Below are 16,658 nucleotides of genomic sequence, written 5' to 3'. Positions count from 1 at the left end.
CTCCTCCGGTCTCAGCCTCCCGAATGCTGGGATGACAAGCGTGCGCCACCACGCCCGGCTTCAGACTGGGAACTTCTGCTTCTGTCCATTAAAAAAAAAAAAAAAAAAAAAATCTGCTGCGGCGGCTGTACGTCCCTTTGTCCTTGCCTGCAAGGAATAAGCCCGAGCACGGACAGCTCTCGCAGGAGGCGGAGCTGGGGGGTGAGCTGATGTGCGGCGGAGGCGGGCGACAGCCACCGCCCCCCACACACCCTCCGCGTAGGGTAAACGCGAGACTCGCGCCCGCCGGCTGTAAACACGGGGGCGGGGCCGCGGATCCCCATTGGCCCGTCCCACTGTCTGTCAGGCGCGGAGCGTCCTCGCCCCGCCCAGGGCGGCGATCGCGCATGCGCGCGCGGCCCCACGCCGGCCGTGCGGTCCGCCTGGCTGCGCACGTCGCCGTCCGCGGCGGCTGGCGGCTGCAGAGGTCGCGCGGGGAGGCGGGGCGGGGGCAGCATGGCAGCCTCCTTGCGGCTCCGCGGGGCCGCCTCGGGCCTCCGCTACTGGAGCCGCCGGCCCGCAGCGGCCAGCCTTGCAGCCGGTAAGGACCTCGCGCCTCTCCCCCGTCCTGCGCGGCCGCCGGCTTCTCGCCCCCTGACGGCCCGGGAGGGCTTTCCCGGGGTGTGCAGCGGTCGCGTTGGGATTTAGAACCAAAATTGTGGCTGGTTCCAAAGGCCTGACCCCCCCCCCCCCCGCGGCCGCTGCGGGTGCCTCTAGTACCCCCACCTCCTGTCGCTGCCTTTCTGGTGTGCTGGGATCAGCGCCCTTTGGGGGGTTCAGGATGGGGCTGGGGTGAACTTGGGGCGAAGGGAGGATTCTTTGGGCCTGGGACGTGCTCTTTGGAGTTTGGGCTCCGAGGACTTTTGGAGGGGCTCATCCCGGCTATCCCTGGCCCCTAGGTTGCCCCCCGAGTGAGTCTCATTTGTATTTAACCCTTTTAGGTAGGGTGTCTGAATTCGAGTTTTCCAGCAAAGTTTGTCACCTTTGACCAGCGGGGCGGGCTTACCCCTCTTCTGGAGCCCTGTTGCCTGGAAGTGGCACTGCTGTCAAATTATTAACGAAACACTTGACCGTCCTCAAAACTGTGGCCAGAACCTCCCCTGCCTCCCTCCCCCTACCATTGTGAGTTTGGGACGCTAACCAGAGACCTAGGAAGGGGCAGTTTTTAGAGGTCCACGTAGCACCATGGAGAACTAATTCAGTCTTTTATTTTTTTTTTACAAGAAGAACCTGAGACCACGTGAGTAAGTAAATTAGGATGTCCCCAACACACTCCAGAAAGTGGTCTTGGATTCCTCCGGATTACCTGTGTACTCTAGGATACCAAGGTTCCTCTTTAATTGAAAAATTGGTTTATTTATGGAGGAATCTGTCAGTATATTTCTGTAGGAGTTTGAGTTCCAGCAGAGCTGTTCGTTGCTGTTGGGCAGTAGCTCAGTGGTCGAGTGCTTGCCTGGCATGCACAAGGCCCTGGATTCCATCCCCAGCCGACCTGAACTCCCCGTCCCCCCACAGCTCAAAGAAGCACCAGTTTTCGCAGAAATGTACAATCCTTTCAGATTTGGTTAGCCAAGGAAGATGTATTTGTGGCTTTACAGAATGTTCTAATGATATCTGAGTGCACGCTTGATTTCCTTTTGGTGTTGTGCAAGTTCTTAGAGTTCGTGGTGGAAGAATCTAGTTCCCGACTCCTGTACCTACCTTGTGAATGGAGGGGCCTGCCTCTCAAGGCTGGTTACACCATTTTGGCATATGATCTTGCACTTCAGGTTCTTTGGCTTAAGGATTTTATAAGAATGTAGATTTATGAAAAACTTTAAATAGTACTTTTGTGATGATGTGTTTAAACGGTTTATTTTTATTCTGTGGAATCATTTTAAGTGTTTGTTAATTTCAGTTTACTTCCAAAGTTAACTTTGTGTGTGTGTGTGTGTGTGTGTGTGTGTGTGTGTGTGTATCTGGGAATGGAACCCAGGGTCATTCGATCTCTGAGCTACACCCCCTGCCCTATTTTTTATTTTGAAACAGGGTCTCACTAAGTTGCGGAGGGCCACACTAAGCAGCCGAGGCTGTCGGTGAATTGCAATCTTCCCATCTCAGCCACCCGAAGGCTGGGATTACAAGTGCCGGTCACCACGCCCGGCTAGTTAACTCTTGAGATTCTAGTTTTTGTTTTTTGTTTTTTTCAATACTAGGAATGGAATCCCAGGTCATTCTACCTCTGAGCTCCACCCCAGCTCTATCTTATTTTTTATTTTGAAACAGGGTCTCACTAAATTGCAGAGGGCTTCCCCAAGTTGTTGAGGCTGGCCTAGAGAACCTGTGATCCTCCTGTCTCAGCCTCCCAGCCGCCCAAGTACTGGAATTACAAGCTTGCACTACCACTGCCAGTAAGGCTCTAGTATGAAAGGATAGAAGACACTTTATATGCAAGTGTGGTGCGTAGGGATATTAAGGAAAAAATCATCTTCAATAGTAACATACTCAGTATTGTGAATTCTGTGGAATATTTGCCTCCATAGTAAATTTAAGATGTTTATATCGTCGCCGGGCGTGGTGGCACATGCTTATCCCCGCGCTTGGGAGGCAGAGACAGGAGGATCGCACAGGTTCAAAGCCAGCCTCGCTGGCTTAAGAGGCCCTGTTTCCAAATAAAACCTATAAAATAGGTCTGGGAGTGTAGCCCGGAGGCAGAGGGGTTTCCAGGAACCCCTGTACCACCAAAAAAAAAAAAAAAATGTTTATATCATATGGAAGGCAGTGTTCTAAGTATTCTTATAATGTATTTATAGAAAATGAGATCTAAAAGTTGCCAGTCAGTAGCACATCTTAATTTTAATATATTTAAAGCATGACAAAGGAAATAGGAAAATAAGTAATATTATACCATATGTATGTTATTATTCCTCATGCATTTAATAAAAGTAATTTTAAATTTTATTTTAAAAGTTAATTAATTTAATTTTAGGCCTCTTTTAGTACAGCAAAAGAAAATCTATGGGTGTAGGTCCTCTATACTTCTTATGGTTCAACCAACACATATATTGAAAAATAAGACCACCTGACCAAAGGTAAAACAGGAAAATTAACCTGTATGATATACAGAAACGGGAATAGTAATTTTTTTGAATTATTGATCTCTTTGTATATATGAAATCTATGCTGAGCAGCCGAATTCTAGCATAAATCGTGTATATATATATATATATATGTATATATATACACATATACATACACACACACACACACACACACACACACACACTACACACACACATATACATATGCATATTTTATTTACTGGGGATTGATCCCAGGGGCATTCTTTCTCTGAGCCACACCCTCAGCCCTATTTTTTATTCTTTATTTTGAAACAGAGTCTCACTAAGTTGTGTAGGGTCTCACTAAGTAGGTGAGGCTGGCTGTGAACCTGCAATCCTCCTGTCTCAGCCTCCCGAGTACTAGGACTATAAGTGTGTGCCACCACATCTGGCTACAAATCAAATATATAATGGTATTTCCCCAATTTCATTAACTTTCATGGTTGCATATGAAGTTCTGAATAACTGCATGTGATCCTGGTGCTAAAAGTTGATCTTAAACGTGTGCAATTACATAAGGAGCATAGTTACTACTAAAATAACATGACCCAACCATACAGGCTTCCATAGAGTAACTCAGCTTCCGTAGTTTAGTAACTGTTAGCATTAAAGCAGACAGAATGTTCATAACATATTATAGGATAAAAGTAAGACACAAAGTTGTGTGTACAGTACTGTCTCCTTATCCAGTTTCTTTTTCTGAGGTTCCTGTTTCCCACTGTTAACCGTAGTCTGAAAATATTAAATGGAAGGTATTTTGGGAAGGAATGTGTTCATATAACTTTTTAAAATTATGGTGTTATAATTGTTCCATTTCACAATTAGTTGTTGTTAGGCTCTTACTGTGCCTATAATAAAGCCCTTTACATACCCTATAATAAAGTATGTATATGTCATAGGGTATGTATCGGACAAAACAATATGTATAGGGTTTGGTACTAGCTAAGGTTTCATATCTCACTAGAGTTTTAGAATATCCCTTTCAGTTAAGGGAAAACAACAATGTAAGCTCATGATATAATGGAAAATGCAGTCAAAAGATTATAAGGCTCTGCAAAACTTTAACATGGAGTTATTTTTTGTGTAATAAGATTAACTCTCCCCCTATTTATAGTTTTTCATACTTTCCAAATTTTCTACAGCACATATATGTTAGTTTGATTAGAAAAAACTTTGGAAATATAAAGTAAGTAGTGCATTGCCAGTTTTTACATTTTTAAACTTAGAGCATTTTTGGTTGCCAAGAAACAGATAAATTATCTTAGGTTGCATTTGAAAGATTCATAACCTCTATAAATTTGCCTCTGTCAATTTAGAGACTAATGTTGCCAGGTTTTCTAGTTAGTTTCTTTACCAATCAACATTACTTTGGATTATATTGACCATTTTATTTTTTCCCCAGCTTGATTTTATCTGTGGCTTAACTTTGCTATTTTCACATACTACTGTCAGGACTTACTTAGAGGAAGATTCATTCTATGGGTTTGAAGGTTTTTAGGGTAACGATTCCACTGTCTATTCCATTGAGTTTCTGCCCTTTTGGGAGGAAATTCTCTATTTGCCAAGCACTTCTAATGCGTCATCTTCACTAAAAATTGTTTTTTCCCAGATACAGGGCATCTTCTAAGTGCACTTACCCCTTTAGTCTCCTTGGCTCACTCGCTCTTCTAACTTGCTAGGCAAAAGGGGCCACTTGTCCCCTAGCGCTCCTTCTTGACCATTGTTAATAAAAGTAGCTAATATTTATTGGCCATTGTGTGTTAAGCATTGCTCAATGCTTTACCTACTGTTATCTCACGTAATCTTTACAGTGACCTTCTGCAGTAGGCCTCTTGTTGATAAACTTAGTATCTAGAGAAGATAAGAGATTTTTTGCCTCAAGGGCACACATCTAAGAAGTAACCTCAACTGAATCTTCTACACTCAGAAAAGATTTTAAACAATATCTCCATCAATAAATAACCTCTTCTCTTTTACATCAGATCAACTAGTTACACTACTACCGGTTTGTAACTTCACCACAAGCAAAGACCACACAAAGACAGAGCCCTTCCTTGGAAGCACCATCTTCCACCTTGGGCCTCAGTTCAGCTCCCTGGATCTCATGGTCCAGATTCCTCTCCGCCAAGCCATCCTGAGAGCCAGTCTTGTGTTGACAAGCCTCCCTCTGATTCTTTTTCTGCTTACTTGCTGTTGATCCTCATCTTCACACCTGGTCCTTTGACCCCTCTTGGTTTCCCCCCAACACACAGACGCCGGTTTGTCTATAGCCAGCCTCAGCCTCAGAGGCTATCAGAGCTTTAATACTATTTTTCTCAGTCTTGTGTTCTAATTCCGGATAAAATCCCGTGTGTGTGGTCTGGCCACTTACTGAGAGTCCTCTGAGTTTGCTGACTAGCTGCAGGTCTTGCACTGATCTCTTGGTCATTCCCTATTACATTTTCAGATTTTCCACAGCACTTCCAGATCTTTGACGTAGGGCTGGCAGCCCCTGATCCACATATTTGGCAGAAATGACAACACCACGTATTGGTTTAGACGGCGTGAAACCTGGCCCCGAGCCTGGAGAGCGCACCTGCAGTGCGCAGTGGTTGCTGCCGTGGAGTTTGCCTTTGCCGGGTCCACGCTGGCACCGGGGCTTTTCTGTAATTGCTGCAGGATCGTCTTTTATACCCATATGTCCTTTGATGAAACCTCTAGCTAGCACGTATTCATTCACATAACACTCAGCACTTACCGTGTGCTCATTTATTTATTTCACTTTCTTATAAAAATAGTTATAAAAGTTACATGCATATGGTAAAAACTCAAAAGGTTATAAACTAAAAAGTAAGAATCTTTTCTTCAAATTTGACCCATTATTCTCTTTCTCCAGATCTAACTACTGTTTCTTATATATCCATAGAAAAATCATGAAAGTGTATATGTCTATTCTTTTTCCTTGTACATTGTGTATTATATGTAATATGCTGCGTCTTGCCTTATGTGTTTAGGTAGCAATATATTGCATTCCTTTTGATAGCATTCATATTATGATAGTTCATTGCATTAAGTATGTATTATCAAATGCCCTATTATGCATATTTTGTTATTAATCATATATTATTTGCAGTTTTCCTGTTGCAACAAACAGTACTATAGTAAACAATTCTATCTGTTGTTTAGGGATCAGAAAACTATGGCCTAGAGTTGGGCACTTTTTTTCTTTTTTGCGGGTTTGGGATCGAACCCGGGGGCATTTGACCTCTGAGTGACACCCCCAGCCCTATTTTTTTGAAACACAGTCTCACTGAGTTGCGGAGGGCCTCACTAAGTAGCTGAGGCTGTCCATGAACCTCCATCCTCCGGTCTCAGCCTCCCAAATGCTGGGATTACATGCGTGCGCCACCACACCCAGCTTGGGCACCCATTTTTATAAATAAAATTGTACAAATACACAGGCACACTTTTTTTTTTTGTATTGTCTATGGCTGTTTTTAAGCTAGAGAGAATGAATGGCATACTTGTGACAGAGGCCTATGGCTTGTAAAACTAAAAATAATTCACTGTCTGACCCTTAAAACTTTTTGCTGACCTCCTCATGCCTAGTGATATTCCTAGAAGTAGAATTGCTGTTTCAAAGAACAGCCATGTTTTAAACTTAAGCTTTAAATTCAAATTCAAATGTAGATAGTATTTTTCAAATTGCCACTCCAAAGATTGACCTTATATAGTCTGTAGTATGCGAGGGCACCTTTTTTAAATCAGTCCTTCCTTGCTGATGGTAACTTTTGTCCATGAAACAAAAAAATTTGTCCATCTAGTAGGTGAAAGATAATACCACATTACTTCGTTTTGCATTTCTTTATTACAAGTTAAATATATTTTCAAAGGTTTTTTTTTGGGGGGAGCTATTTATTTTTTACTGTTAATTGTTTTCTTTTTTGTGATTTTTTTACCTACTTAAAAATTGTATTTATATATTTTCTCCAGATTTTAAAGCTATCTGCATATGAAGCAGCTCAGTTTCTATCATGTGTTGGAAGCGTTTTTCCTAGTTTTTTTGTATTTTGCCATATTAGTGATATTTTTTGATATATATATATATATATATGTATATGCACTAGTTTTCCCCCTTGTATTATGAAAAATTTTAAAGTGAAAAGTATTACAAAAGTAATGCAGTAAACATCTGTGTACTGTTTAGAGTCAACCGTTGTTAACATTTTGCCACATTTACTTTACTCTTTTCCATATATACATATTCTACCTGCATCATCTGAAAGTAAATTGCAGGCATCATAAAACTCTGGCCCTAATATTTCAGTATGAATCTGAGGAATAGGGTGTCCCATATCACCCCTCAGACAGCAATCATTCCATGGTGTCATCGGATATACAATTCAGATTCAAAATTCCATAGTTTTAAGAATGTCTTTTTAGTTTTCCCCCAAATCAGGAGTCATTCAAACTTCACATTATGTTTGGTTGATATATCATCTTCTTAATATTTTTAAACTGAGAACTCTCTTCCCCTGTTTCTGTAATGTTCTAAAAGTTTATGATGTTAACTTTTAAAAGCAGCTTTATTGCAATACATTTTAATATGCAATAAACTGCACCTACTTAAAGTGTACAGTCTGATAAGTTTTTGTACCTGTGAAACCATCTCCACAGTCAAGATAGTGGCGTACTGGTTAAACCCCCTTCCAGATTTCCTCGTGCCTCTTTACATATGCAAATGTGAATGTTTGGCTATAGATTTCTAGCTTGACAGTTTTCTCCTCAGTATTTTAAAGCTGTTCCTCCACTGCTTCTCAGTCGCATAGTTTCTGATAAGAACTCCACCTTCGTTATTACCTTTGTCCCTTTGTTCGTAATGGACCCTCGTTCCCTCTGCCCGCTTTCTAGCATTTTGGCTAAGATGTGTCTTGGCATAGTTTTCTTTATATTTATTGTATTGGAATTCATTGAGCTTCTTGGAGGTGCAGAGCTTATGGTTCAACTTTGGAGACATTTTGTCTATTCTTTCTCTCTTTTTCTTCCTCTACTTTCTTCATTTGAAGACCCCAGTTATCTATGTATTTAGCTGGTTGAAGCTGTCTCATAGCTTTTTAGCGCTCTTTCCTTTCTTTTGGTACTGGAGATTGAACCCAGAGGCATTATAGCTCTGAGCTACACCCGAACCCTATTTTATTTTTTATTTTGAAGCAGGTTCTCACTAAATTGCAGAGGGCCTCACTAAATTCCTGAGGCTGGCCACAAACTTGCAGTCCATCGGTCTCAGCTTCCCAAGTACTGGGATTACAGGGTGTGCTGTCACACCCATTTTTCATCTTTAATAATATTTTTTTCTCTGTTTTTTTTATAGTTTCTATTGCTGTGCCATTTACGCTATTGATCTTTTCTTCTGCAGTGTCTATTTTGTTGTTAATTTTCCAGTATAATTTCATCTAAATTCATTGGAGATTTTCTCTCACGAAATTCAGTATGAATTTTAAAAAACATCTTCCATATTGCTCCTTTTGGAATGTATGGGCTGCAGTTACAGTAATTCTTAATGTCCTTATCTTCTAATTCTGACTGTGTCATTTCAGTGTTGGCTTCATCTTCTCTGACTTCTAATTGTATTCATTCCCCGAGGCTTCAAAGAAGTTTAACCTTTTGGGCTTCAGCCTCTTTATTCTCCTTTGGTGATTTTGTCAACCGCCACGTTTCAGGTGGTTAACATATACATAACCTTTCTCCCATACTATCCAGAAAACCTTTGCTCATCCTATTCCTCAAACCTTGGCCAAAGAGACCCTGAGCTCAAGAAGACCTATAGGAAAGGGATTCTCTAGCCGGGCGTGGGGGTGCACACTGGTAACCCCAGCATTCGGGGGGCTGAGACAGGAGGACTGAGGTTCACTAAGTAGCTGAGGCTGTCCATGAACCTCAGTCCTCCTGTCTCAGCCTCCCGAATGCTGGGGTTACCAGTGTGCACCCCCACGCCTGGCGTAAGATAGATCAGGCTGTTTAAAGTAGTTGATGAGCATTAGAGTTCTATTAAAATGTCTTCTCATTCGGCTTAATTTCAAAATAAGAGTTCAGTGAGGTGTCATTTCTCTTGTCATTGAAAGTCAGCCAGAGGCCCCGTTACACCATGTTTTAAGCTTAGCACCAGTAAGGGGACATTGCGTGGGCATGAAGTGGTAGAGCCAGTCATCAAATGAAAAGGAATTAAATAGCCTTCCGACCCAATAAGATCTCTAATTTTTAAGTGTTTGGTCTTTGAATAATTCACTTTTAGGCACTCTCTTTCTATTTAGACTAAGCTCAAAAAGAGTGGGGATCCATAATTTGAGAGGACCTGAATCCCGAAGGGTGACTGCTCACTTGGGCTCCACAGTTTTAAACTGCAGTCCTTGAGGAGAAGGGAGATGGAGCTGGCGCGTGAGCCGGCAATGGGTCCTTTCTCTTCCTTCCTTCACTTGATCAGGAGCTTTTCCAGGGCCAGACCTGTCTGTCTGTAAGCCATGTCAGTACTACATGCAGTAATATTCATTGAGTGGAGTTCTAAAACCTGAGAAGTTTTATCTAATCTTATTTCCATGGTAATACGTACAACTTTGTTCCTATCTAAAGCCCTATCTTGAATTATTTGCCCCCCGTGTGATTTTGAGAAGCCTTTTATGAAAAACAAGTCTTGTATAGAGTTTAAAGAAAGCCCTTCCCTTTCTTCCTTCCTCCCCTCTTCCTCTTTCCCTCTCCTCCTTTTCTCCCTCTCCTCCTCCTCCTCCTCCTCTTCCTCCTCCTCCTCTTCCTCCTCCTCCTCTTTTTATAAATGGCAGTCCCTCCCTTCTGAAGGTGCATAGTTGTTAGGCCACGGTCCTGTGGAAGCGCCCCTCCTCACTGCCCCCCTCCCTCAGGGCCACATTTATAAAATGGTAACTTTGGTTGAAATATATTTTCCTGGGTTTAGCATTTTATTAAGATATTTGTTTGTGCTGAGGGTTGAACACAGGACCTTGTGCTTTTTGTGAATGCATTCTACCACCAAACTACTCCCCTAACCCCCGGATTTATTTTTGTACCTTTAGAGGGGTGCTTTCTGTAATTGTGGAGGTTGGGAATGAAAAGCTTTTGAAAGGTTTTCTCATTCTTGGACCCATTCTAAGATACTGGGCTTTCAGTTTTTTAATGCATATTATCATAGGAGATAACATAGATACAAGGAACCTAAAATACTTTATAGAGATAACTTATAACTTATAAACTATAATTATATAAACTTATAACTTATAAATTATAGTAGATAACTTACAAATTATAATATTGTGTTTATTGTTAAAAATGGCAAAAGGATGTCATAGAGGTAGAAAATAGAGATTGCTTAAAATCTGAATGTTTCCTGGAAAAATAAATAATTAGAAGTTAGTGTGCTTACACATTGTTGATACCTCTTAATGTGATTAGGTCACTAATTTAAAACTAGCCTTTTAAAAGTTTCTTTTAGCTGGGAGTACTTGGGAGGCTGAGACAAAAGGATCGTGTGTTGGCAGTCAGCCTCAGCTACTTAGGCCCTCGCAACTTAGTGAGACCCTGTTTCAAAATAAAGAATAAAAAATAGGGCTGAGAGTGTAGCTTGGAGATAGAATGCCCTGGGGTTCAATTCCCAGTACTGCAAAAATAAAGTTTGTTTTATAGAAGACATCTAACCAACTTACTAATACTGAGAGAATGTTTATAATAAAAAATACTATCTGTCTCTATTGAAAGTAATGTATTGAAATCAGTGTGTTCTAGGTCAATGGCTTCTAAGACTCCAGTTGGATTCATTGGACTGGGCAACATGGGAAATCCTATGGCAAAAAATCTCATGAAACATGGCTATCCGCTCATTATTTATGATGTGTTCCCCGATGCATGCAAAGAGTTTAAAGAGGCAGGTGAACAGGTAAGTGCTTTCCTTTATATTTGCCTACATTTTGTTATTTAAAAATGAATTTACTTTCAATTAAGTGATAGCTTTTTAGAAGTGTAATAATGGTTGTTTCGTGGGTATAAAGTGCTTGAAAACCAGTCTTCAAAAAGATGTCCTATAGAGCGTTTTTTGCAATTATAAATAAAGTTAGGAGCTAGTCATGGTGGCGCACGCTTGTAATTCCAGTACTTGGGAGGCTGAGACAGGAGGATCACAGGTTTGTGGCTAGTCTCAGCAACTTGTGAGGCCCTCTGCAACTTAGTGAGACCCTGTTTCAAAATAAAGAATAAAATAGGGCTTGGGGTGCAGTTCAGGGGTAGAATGCTTCTGGGTTCAATCCCCAGTACCACCAAAAAAAAAAAAGTTCTGTAAAACTCTTAAAACAGAAGAATAAATCTTCATGACTGTGAATTTGGTAAAGGATTCTTGGATCTGACAGGAAGAGTATGAACAACAAAATTAAAAACAGATAAATTGTACTTCATCAACACCAAGTTTTTTTTTTTTTTTTTTTTGTGGTACTGGGGTTCCTGGAAGCCCTTCTGCCTCCGGGATACACTCCCACGGGCTACACTCCCAGACCTATTTTTTAACCTTTTTCATTTGGAAACAGGGTCTCCTAAGCCAGCGCACGCGGCTGGCTTCGAACCTGCGCGATCCTCCTGTCTCCGCCTCCTAAGCGCGGGGATTACAAGCGTGTGCCACCACGCCCGGCTTAACACCAAGTTTTTAAAAAACTTTTTAAAAAAAGTTTTAAAACTTTTGTGAAGTTTAACTTCCATCAAAGAAGTGAAAAGACAGTCCATAGAATGGGCTAGAATATTTTCAAATCATGTATCTGGTAAAGGACTCATCTCTAGAATATAGAAAGAAGTCTTACTACTCCAGCATAAAAAGATAAGTAATTAAATGGGCAAAGGATATGAATAAGCATTTCTTCAAGGAAGTTGTTCGAACAGCAGTACACGCATGAAAAGATGTTCAACATCATTAGTCATCAGGAAAGGGCAGTCAGAACTGCAAGATACCCACGCTGGAGTTGCTACATACGAATTCAGAAAGTAGCAAGTGTTGGAGGATGTGAAGAAGCTGGGGCCCTCATAAAATAGAAAGTGGTACCACCACTTTGGAAAAGAGTCTGAGAGTCCCTCAAATAATTAAGCATAAGTCATGATATGACTTAGTAGCTCTTCTAGGTTTATGCCCAAGAGAAATGAGAACAAATACCCAGACAGAAACTTCTATATCATAGCATTATTCATGGTAATCAGAAGATAGAAGCAACCCAAGTGCACATCGGTGGGCTGGTGGATAAACAACGTGTGTTATATCTATATAATGAATATTTTTCAGCAATTAAAAGCAATAAAGTGCTAATAGTTGTTACAACATAAATGAACAATTAAGGCATGCTAAGTGAAAGAAGTTAGTCATAAAAAGACCTTACACTGTGCAATTCCATCTATATGAAAATCTAGACTAAAGAAATGTACAGAGAGAGAAAGTGCCCAGGTGGTTAGTGCTGCAGTTGGTGGGTATGGACGTGGTGAGCTGTAACCAGTGGGTGTAGTTTCTTCCTAAAAAGGCTGTAAAACTGACTGTGGTGATTGTTGCACACGCTTACACATACACTAAAAGCCATCAAATCATGCCGTTTACATGGGCAAATTGTATGGCATGTGAATTATATCTCAGTAAATCTATGTTTTATAAAAGAGGATGGGGCAACCTCGGTGTCCATCAGCAGGTGAATGGATTACAAAATTAGGGGAAATACACACAGTGGAGTTCTACTCAGCGATAAAGAAGAACAAATTTATGTCTTTTGCAAGAAAATGGAAGGACCTGGAGAACATTATGTTAAGTGAGAATAGCCGGGCACAGAAAGTGAAGGGTCAGATGTTTTCTCTAATATGCGCAAGCTAGGGAGTAGTGGGGGTTCCAGAGGGGCTCCAGGTGATGGGAGACAAGCCTCAGCGGAGCCAGAGAGGTGGTCTAAGGGAAGTGGAGGAGGAAGACTGAGGTCCAGTAGTGGAAACACTACCACCGACTAGCGTACATGTGTGAACACATCACCGTCAGTCTCAGTGCTCTGTATCGGGAGGTAGGGAAATGGGAGGTGGGCGGGGCACCAAGTGCTGCGTGCATGTCTGTCACCGTCAACATGATGTATGCGATGAAGTCACACTATAATGCACCAATAAAAGCACAGTGAAGAAAAGAGGATGGGAGCATAGCTTGGATGTCGAGCACAAAGGACCTGGGTTCAATCCCCAGCACCAGCAAAGAAACCAAAAAACAAATCGTAACCCCTGGTACTTGTGAACGTGACTGTTTTGGAAGCTAAGTTGCGGCTCTTGAGATGAGACCGTCTGGATGTAGGGTGGGCTCTAAATCCAGTGCCACGCCTAGTGTCCTGGGACTGCCCTGGGAGAAGGCTGCGTGGGACGGAGGCGACCTTAGGCTTGCCGGACACTGCACGCCCAGGCAGAGAAGTGTTCTCCCGAGGCTTTGCAGGGAGTGAGAGCCTGCTGACGCCATCTCAGATTTTGGCCCCCAGAGCTGTGAGAGAGTAAATTTCTGCTGTTTTAAGCCACTGTGCGTGTGGTAATGTGTGCAGCCTTCGTGGGTAGATGATACAGCAAGTCCTGGGGTCTGAAACTGCCTGGGTTTGGGATCTGCTCTCAACACTTAGTACCTGTGCAGCCGTGGGCAAGTGTTTGAATTTTTTAATTGTTTCTGAACCTCAGTTCCTTCATGCGTGAAATAAGGATAGTAATCGTGCCTTTTCCATGGAGGTAGCACGGGGGTTGAATGAGGGGTTATGTGAGGAGCTTAAGGTAGCAGTGTTTGCCACACAGGAGCTCTGGGTGTCGGTGCCAGCAGGCAGTCAGCTTCTGAGCCCCAGCACGCCTCTGCTCTGCACAGCTCCTGCTCTTCTCTGATGCGGTCCACTCAGATGGCAGTGTCGGAGTCTTCCCCCTCCTTTGGGAAGAAAATTTACCTCTTATTGTTCTGATTTTCGTGGCTTAAAATTCTGTAAGATGTTGGCAAAGCGGGACCTTCATTAAGTCACTACCTTAGTTATTTCTTGAGTACTATCTGTATGCCAGGCACCGGGACTATAGATGAGAACAAGAGTAATAATCGTATTAGATTATGAAGACACATCTATCACAGTATGTGAAAGATGGGGAAAAAGTAAAAATTTATACTAGTTTTTTTTTTTTTTAAGGGGGGACTGGGAATTGAACCTAGGGACATTCTACTTCTGAACTATACCTCCAGTCTTATTTTATCTTTTGAAACAGGATCTCACTAAATTGCTGAGAGTCTTACTAAGTTGCTGAGGCTGTCATCAAACTTGGAATCCTGCTGTCTCGGCCTTTGAAATCCTGGGGTTATAGGCATGTGACACTATACCCAGCGACTCATAAGACTTAGACATTTTAATGCAGATGTTCATCTCCCTCCACTCAGCCACCCACAATAATATACTAAGTGAAACTCACGCAGTGAAAGCCAGAGAAAACTAAAATCCTTCCCCCAAAAGATCATAGAAAGGCTGCCTAGTTAATTTTTGCTGCTATGTTTTCAGTGGGAGCTTGTTTTCAGGGAGGAAAAAGTTCCAGAACTGACACATCTAGTTCAAAGAGCAGTCACCTGGTTTCAAAGATCCGCATTAAAAGTGCTACATGGGTTATTAAGGGAAACATTTTTACTTTTAATATGTTTTACATGACTATATCTAATCAGCTTATTTATAGCTCTAAATGTTAACGTGTTCTGAGGAGGCATTTGTAAGTGGTTCAGTTTGCCATTCATGATCATTCCCATAACAATGCGGGCTTCCTTGTTCAGTTCTCCTTTATGACACCCTGGTTTTGTTGGAAATGGGTTTTACTTACAGTGCATCATCCCAACTTTTAGCACCTTTCCTAAGACTGTAAACTAGTGACAATCATCAGGCCTTCATATAATTAGAAACAACAAATGTTGAGTGTGGTGGCTTAAAAACATAAAGCTTGGAATCGGACAGCCTAGGCCCAAATCTCAATGCCATGTGCTGTCTGGTTTCAGACAGATTACTTAACCTTTCTCTGCTTAAATATCCTCTTCTTTTAGAGTAGAGATAGTAATGGTATCTTCATCTTAGTTCTAAGAACCCTGGCACATAGAAAGTACTATTATTGCTGCTGCTGCTGCTGCTGCTGCTATGGTACTCTTTGTTGTATTTATATTTCTCTTGTTTCCTAACACCACACAAACAAACATACTGCTGTCTTGGCTGAATCACTCAGTCCAAAGAGCTTTGGAAAAAATCATAGATTTTTGTGTGTGTGTTGTACTGAGGATGGAACCCAGGGGCATTCATCTCCGAGCTACATGTCTAGCTCTATTTTTAACTATTTTTTATTATTATTATTATTGTTTTTTTTGTGGTACTGGGGTTCCTGGAAACCCTTCTACCTCCGGGCTATGCTCCCAGACCTATTTTTATATTTTTATTTAGAAACAGGGTCTCCTAAGGCAGTGCAGCTGGCTTCGAACCTGCGCCTCCTAAGCGCAGGGATTACAAGCATGCGCCACCATGCCTGGCTTTAACTCTTTATTTTGAAACAGGGTCTCACCAAGTTGCAGAGGGCCTCATTAAGTAGCTGAGGCTAGTTGTGAAAATGGAATCCTCTCGTTTCAGCCTCCCAAATGCTGGAATAACAAGCGTGCACCACCATGCCTAGCTCGTAGATATTTTTTGAAGTGAAAGAACGATGATAAAAATGAAAACCAAACTAGTAGATACGGTGTTAGGACAGGGTCTGCTCCACACACTCCCTTCTCTCACTGTGTGATGAGATGCCAGTTGTCCCTCTGTACTTTACACTAAGCGTTAAGGGCACAACATTTGTGCTTCATTCCCATCGTCTAGGATTTTCCTTGGAGATGCTGGGCTGTGCCAAAAGTCTGGGACACATGCATCATTTCTGTGTGAGTTTTCTGGTTGAATGAGGCTTAATGAGATCCTCTTTTCTTTTGTTTTCTCTTTGAAAAATTGGAAACCGTTGTGTTGTTCCTGGGTTGTAAGCTGAGCATGTTTGGTTAAGTTGATCTCTTGGGATCTAATCTTGCATCTACTCACATCCTGTTAAAGGAGAATTTAAAAGCCTCTTGCTGAGTGAGCTCCATATTTGTTGACCAAATGTTTCAAGATGTGGGCACAAGCGATCTTTGTCAGTTTTTCAAGTATAGTGTAATTTTGAAGTAACAGCATGCTTTCCTACTTTCAAAGACTAAACACCACAGGAGTGGGAGGTTTAACAAGGTTGCCTTCATATTGTGTTTTTTTTTGCAAGTTTCTGTTACACAGTGCTTGGAAACAGTACTGAAGTTGACTTGATTTTTGTCTAGAGAGAGCAAGGTTTCTCTGTTCATGCAGAACAGCAGCTTAGCAGCCGTTGCCTCCGTCCATGGGGGTGCAAGGGGGTGCAATTCCTTTGGATTGCTCTTGACCCTTCTGCCCTCTCTCCCTCCCGAAAAGCAGATTTTGTCTCTAATCTATCTCGCCCTCTACTTTT

The 16,658-nt window shown here is 41.9% G+C and overlaps 1 protein-coding gene across 1 annotated transcript in view; it reads left to right on the top strand.

Moving 5' to 3' along the window:
- Nucleotides 1-495: 495 nt before the first annotated feature.
- The window catches only part of HIBADH (3-hydroxyisobutyrate dehydrogenase), a gene marked incomplete at both ends in the record, with an annotated part of 110,496 nt that continues 94,333 nt past the window's right edge, over nt 496-16,658 (top strand). Inside the window, 2 exons of the mRNA XM_080701304.1 lie at nt 496-580; nt 10,898-11,062. Of these exons, the coding sequence (XP_080557430.1) occupies nt 496-580; nt 10,898-11,062 (250 nt within the window). The remainder of the gene's footprint in view (nt 581-10,897; nt 11,063-16,658) is intronic.

The sequence above is a fragment of the Muscardinus avellanarius genome, assembly GCF_963383645.1.
Source record: "Muscardinus avellanarius genome assembly, chromosome: 9".
NCBI classification, from domain to species: Eukaryota; Metazoa; Chordata; class Mammalia; order Rodentia; family Gliridae; genus Muscardinus; species Muscardinus avellanarius.
Note: the sequence above shows the minus strand (reverse complement) of the source record. Positions and strands in the feature narration are given on the sequence as shown.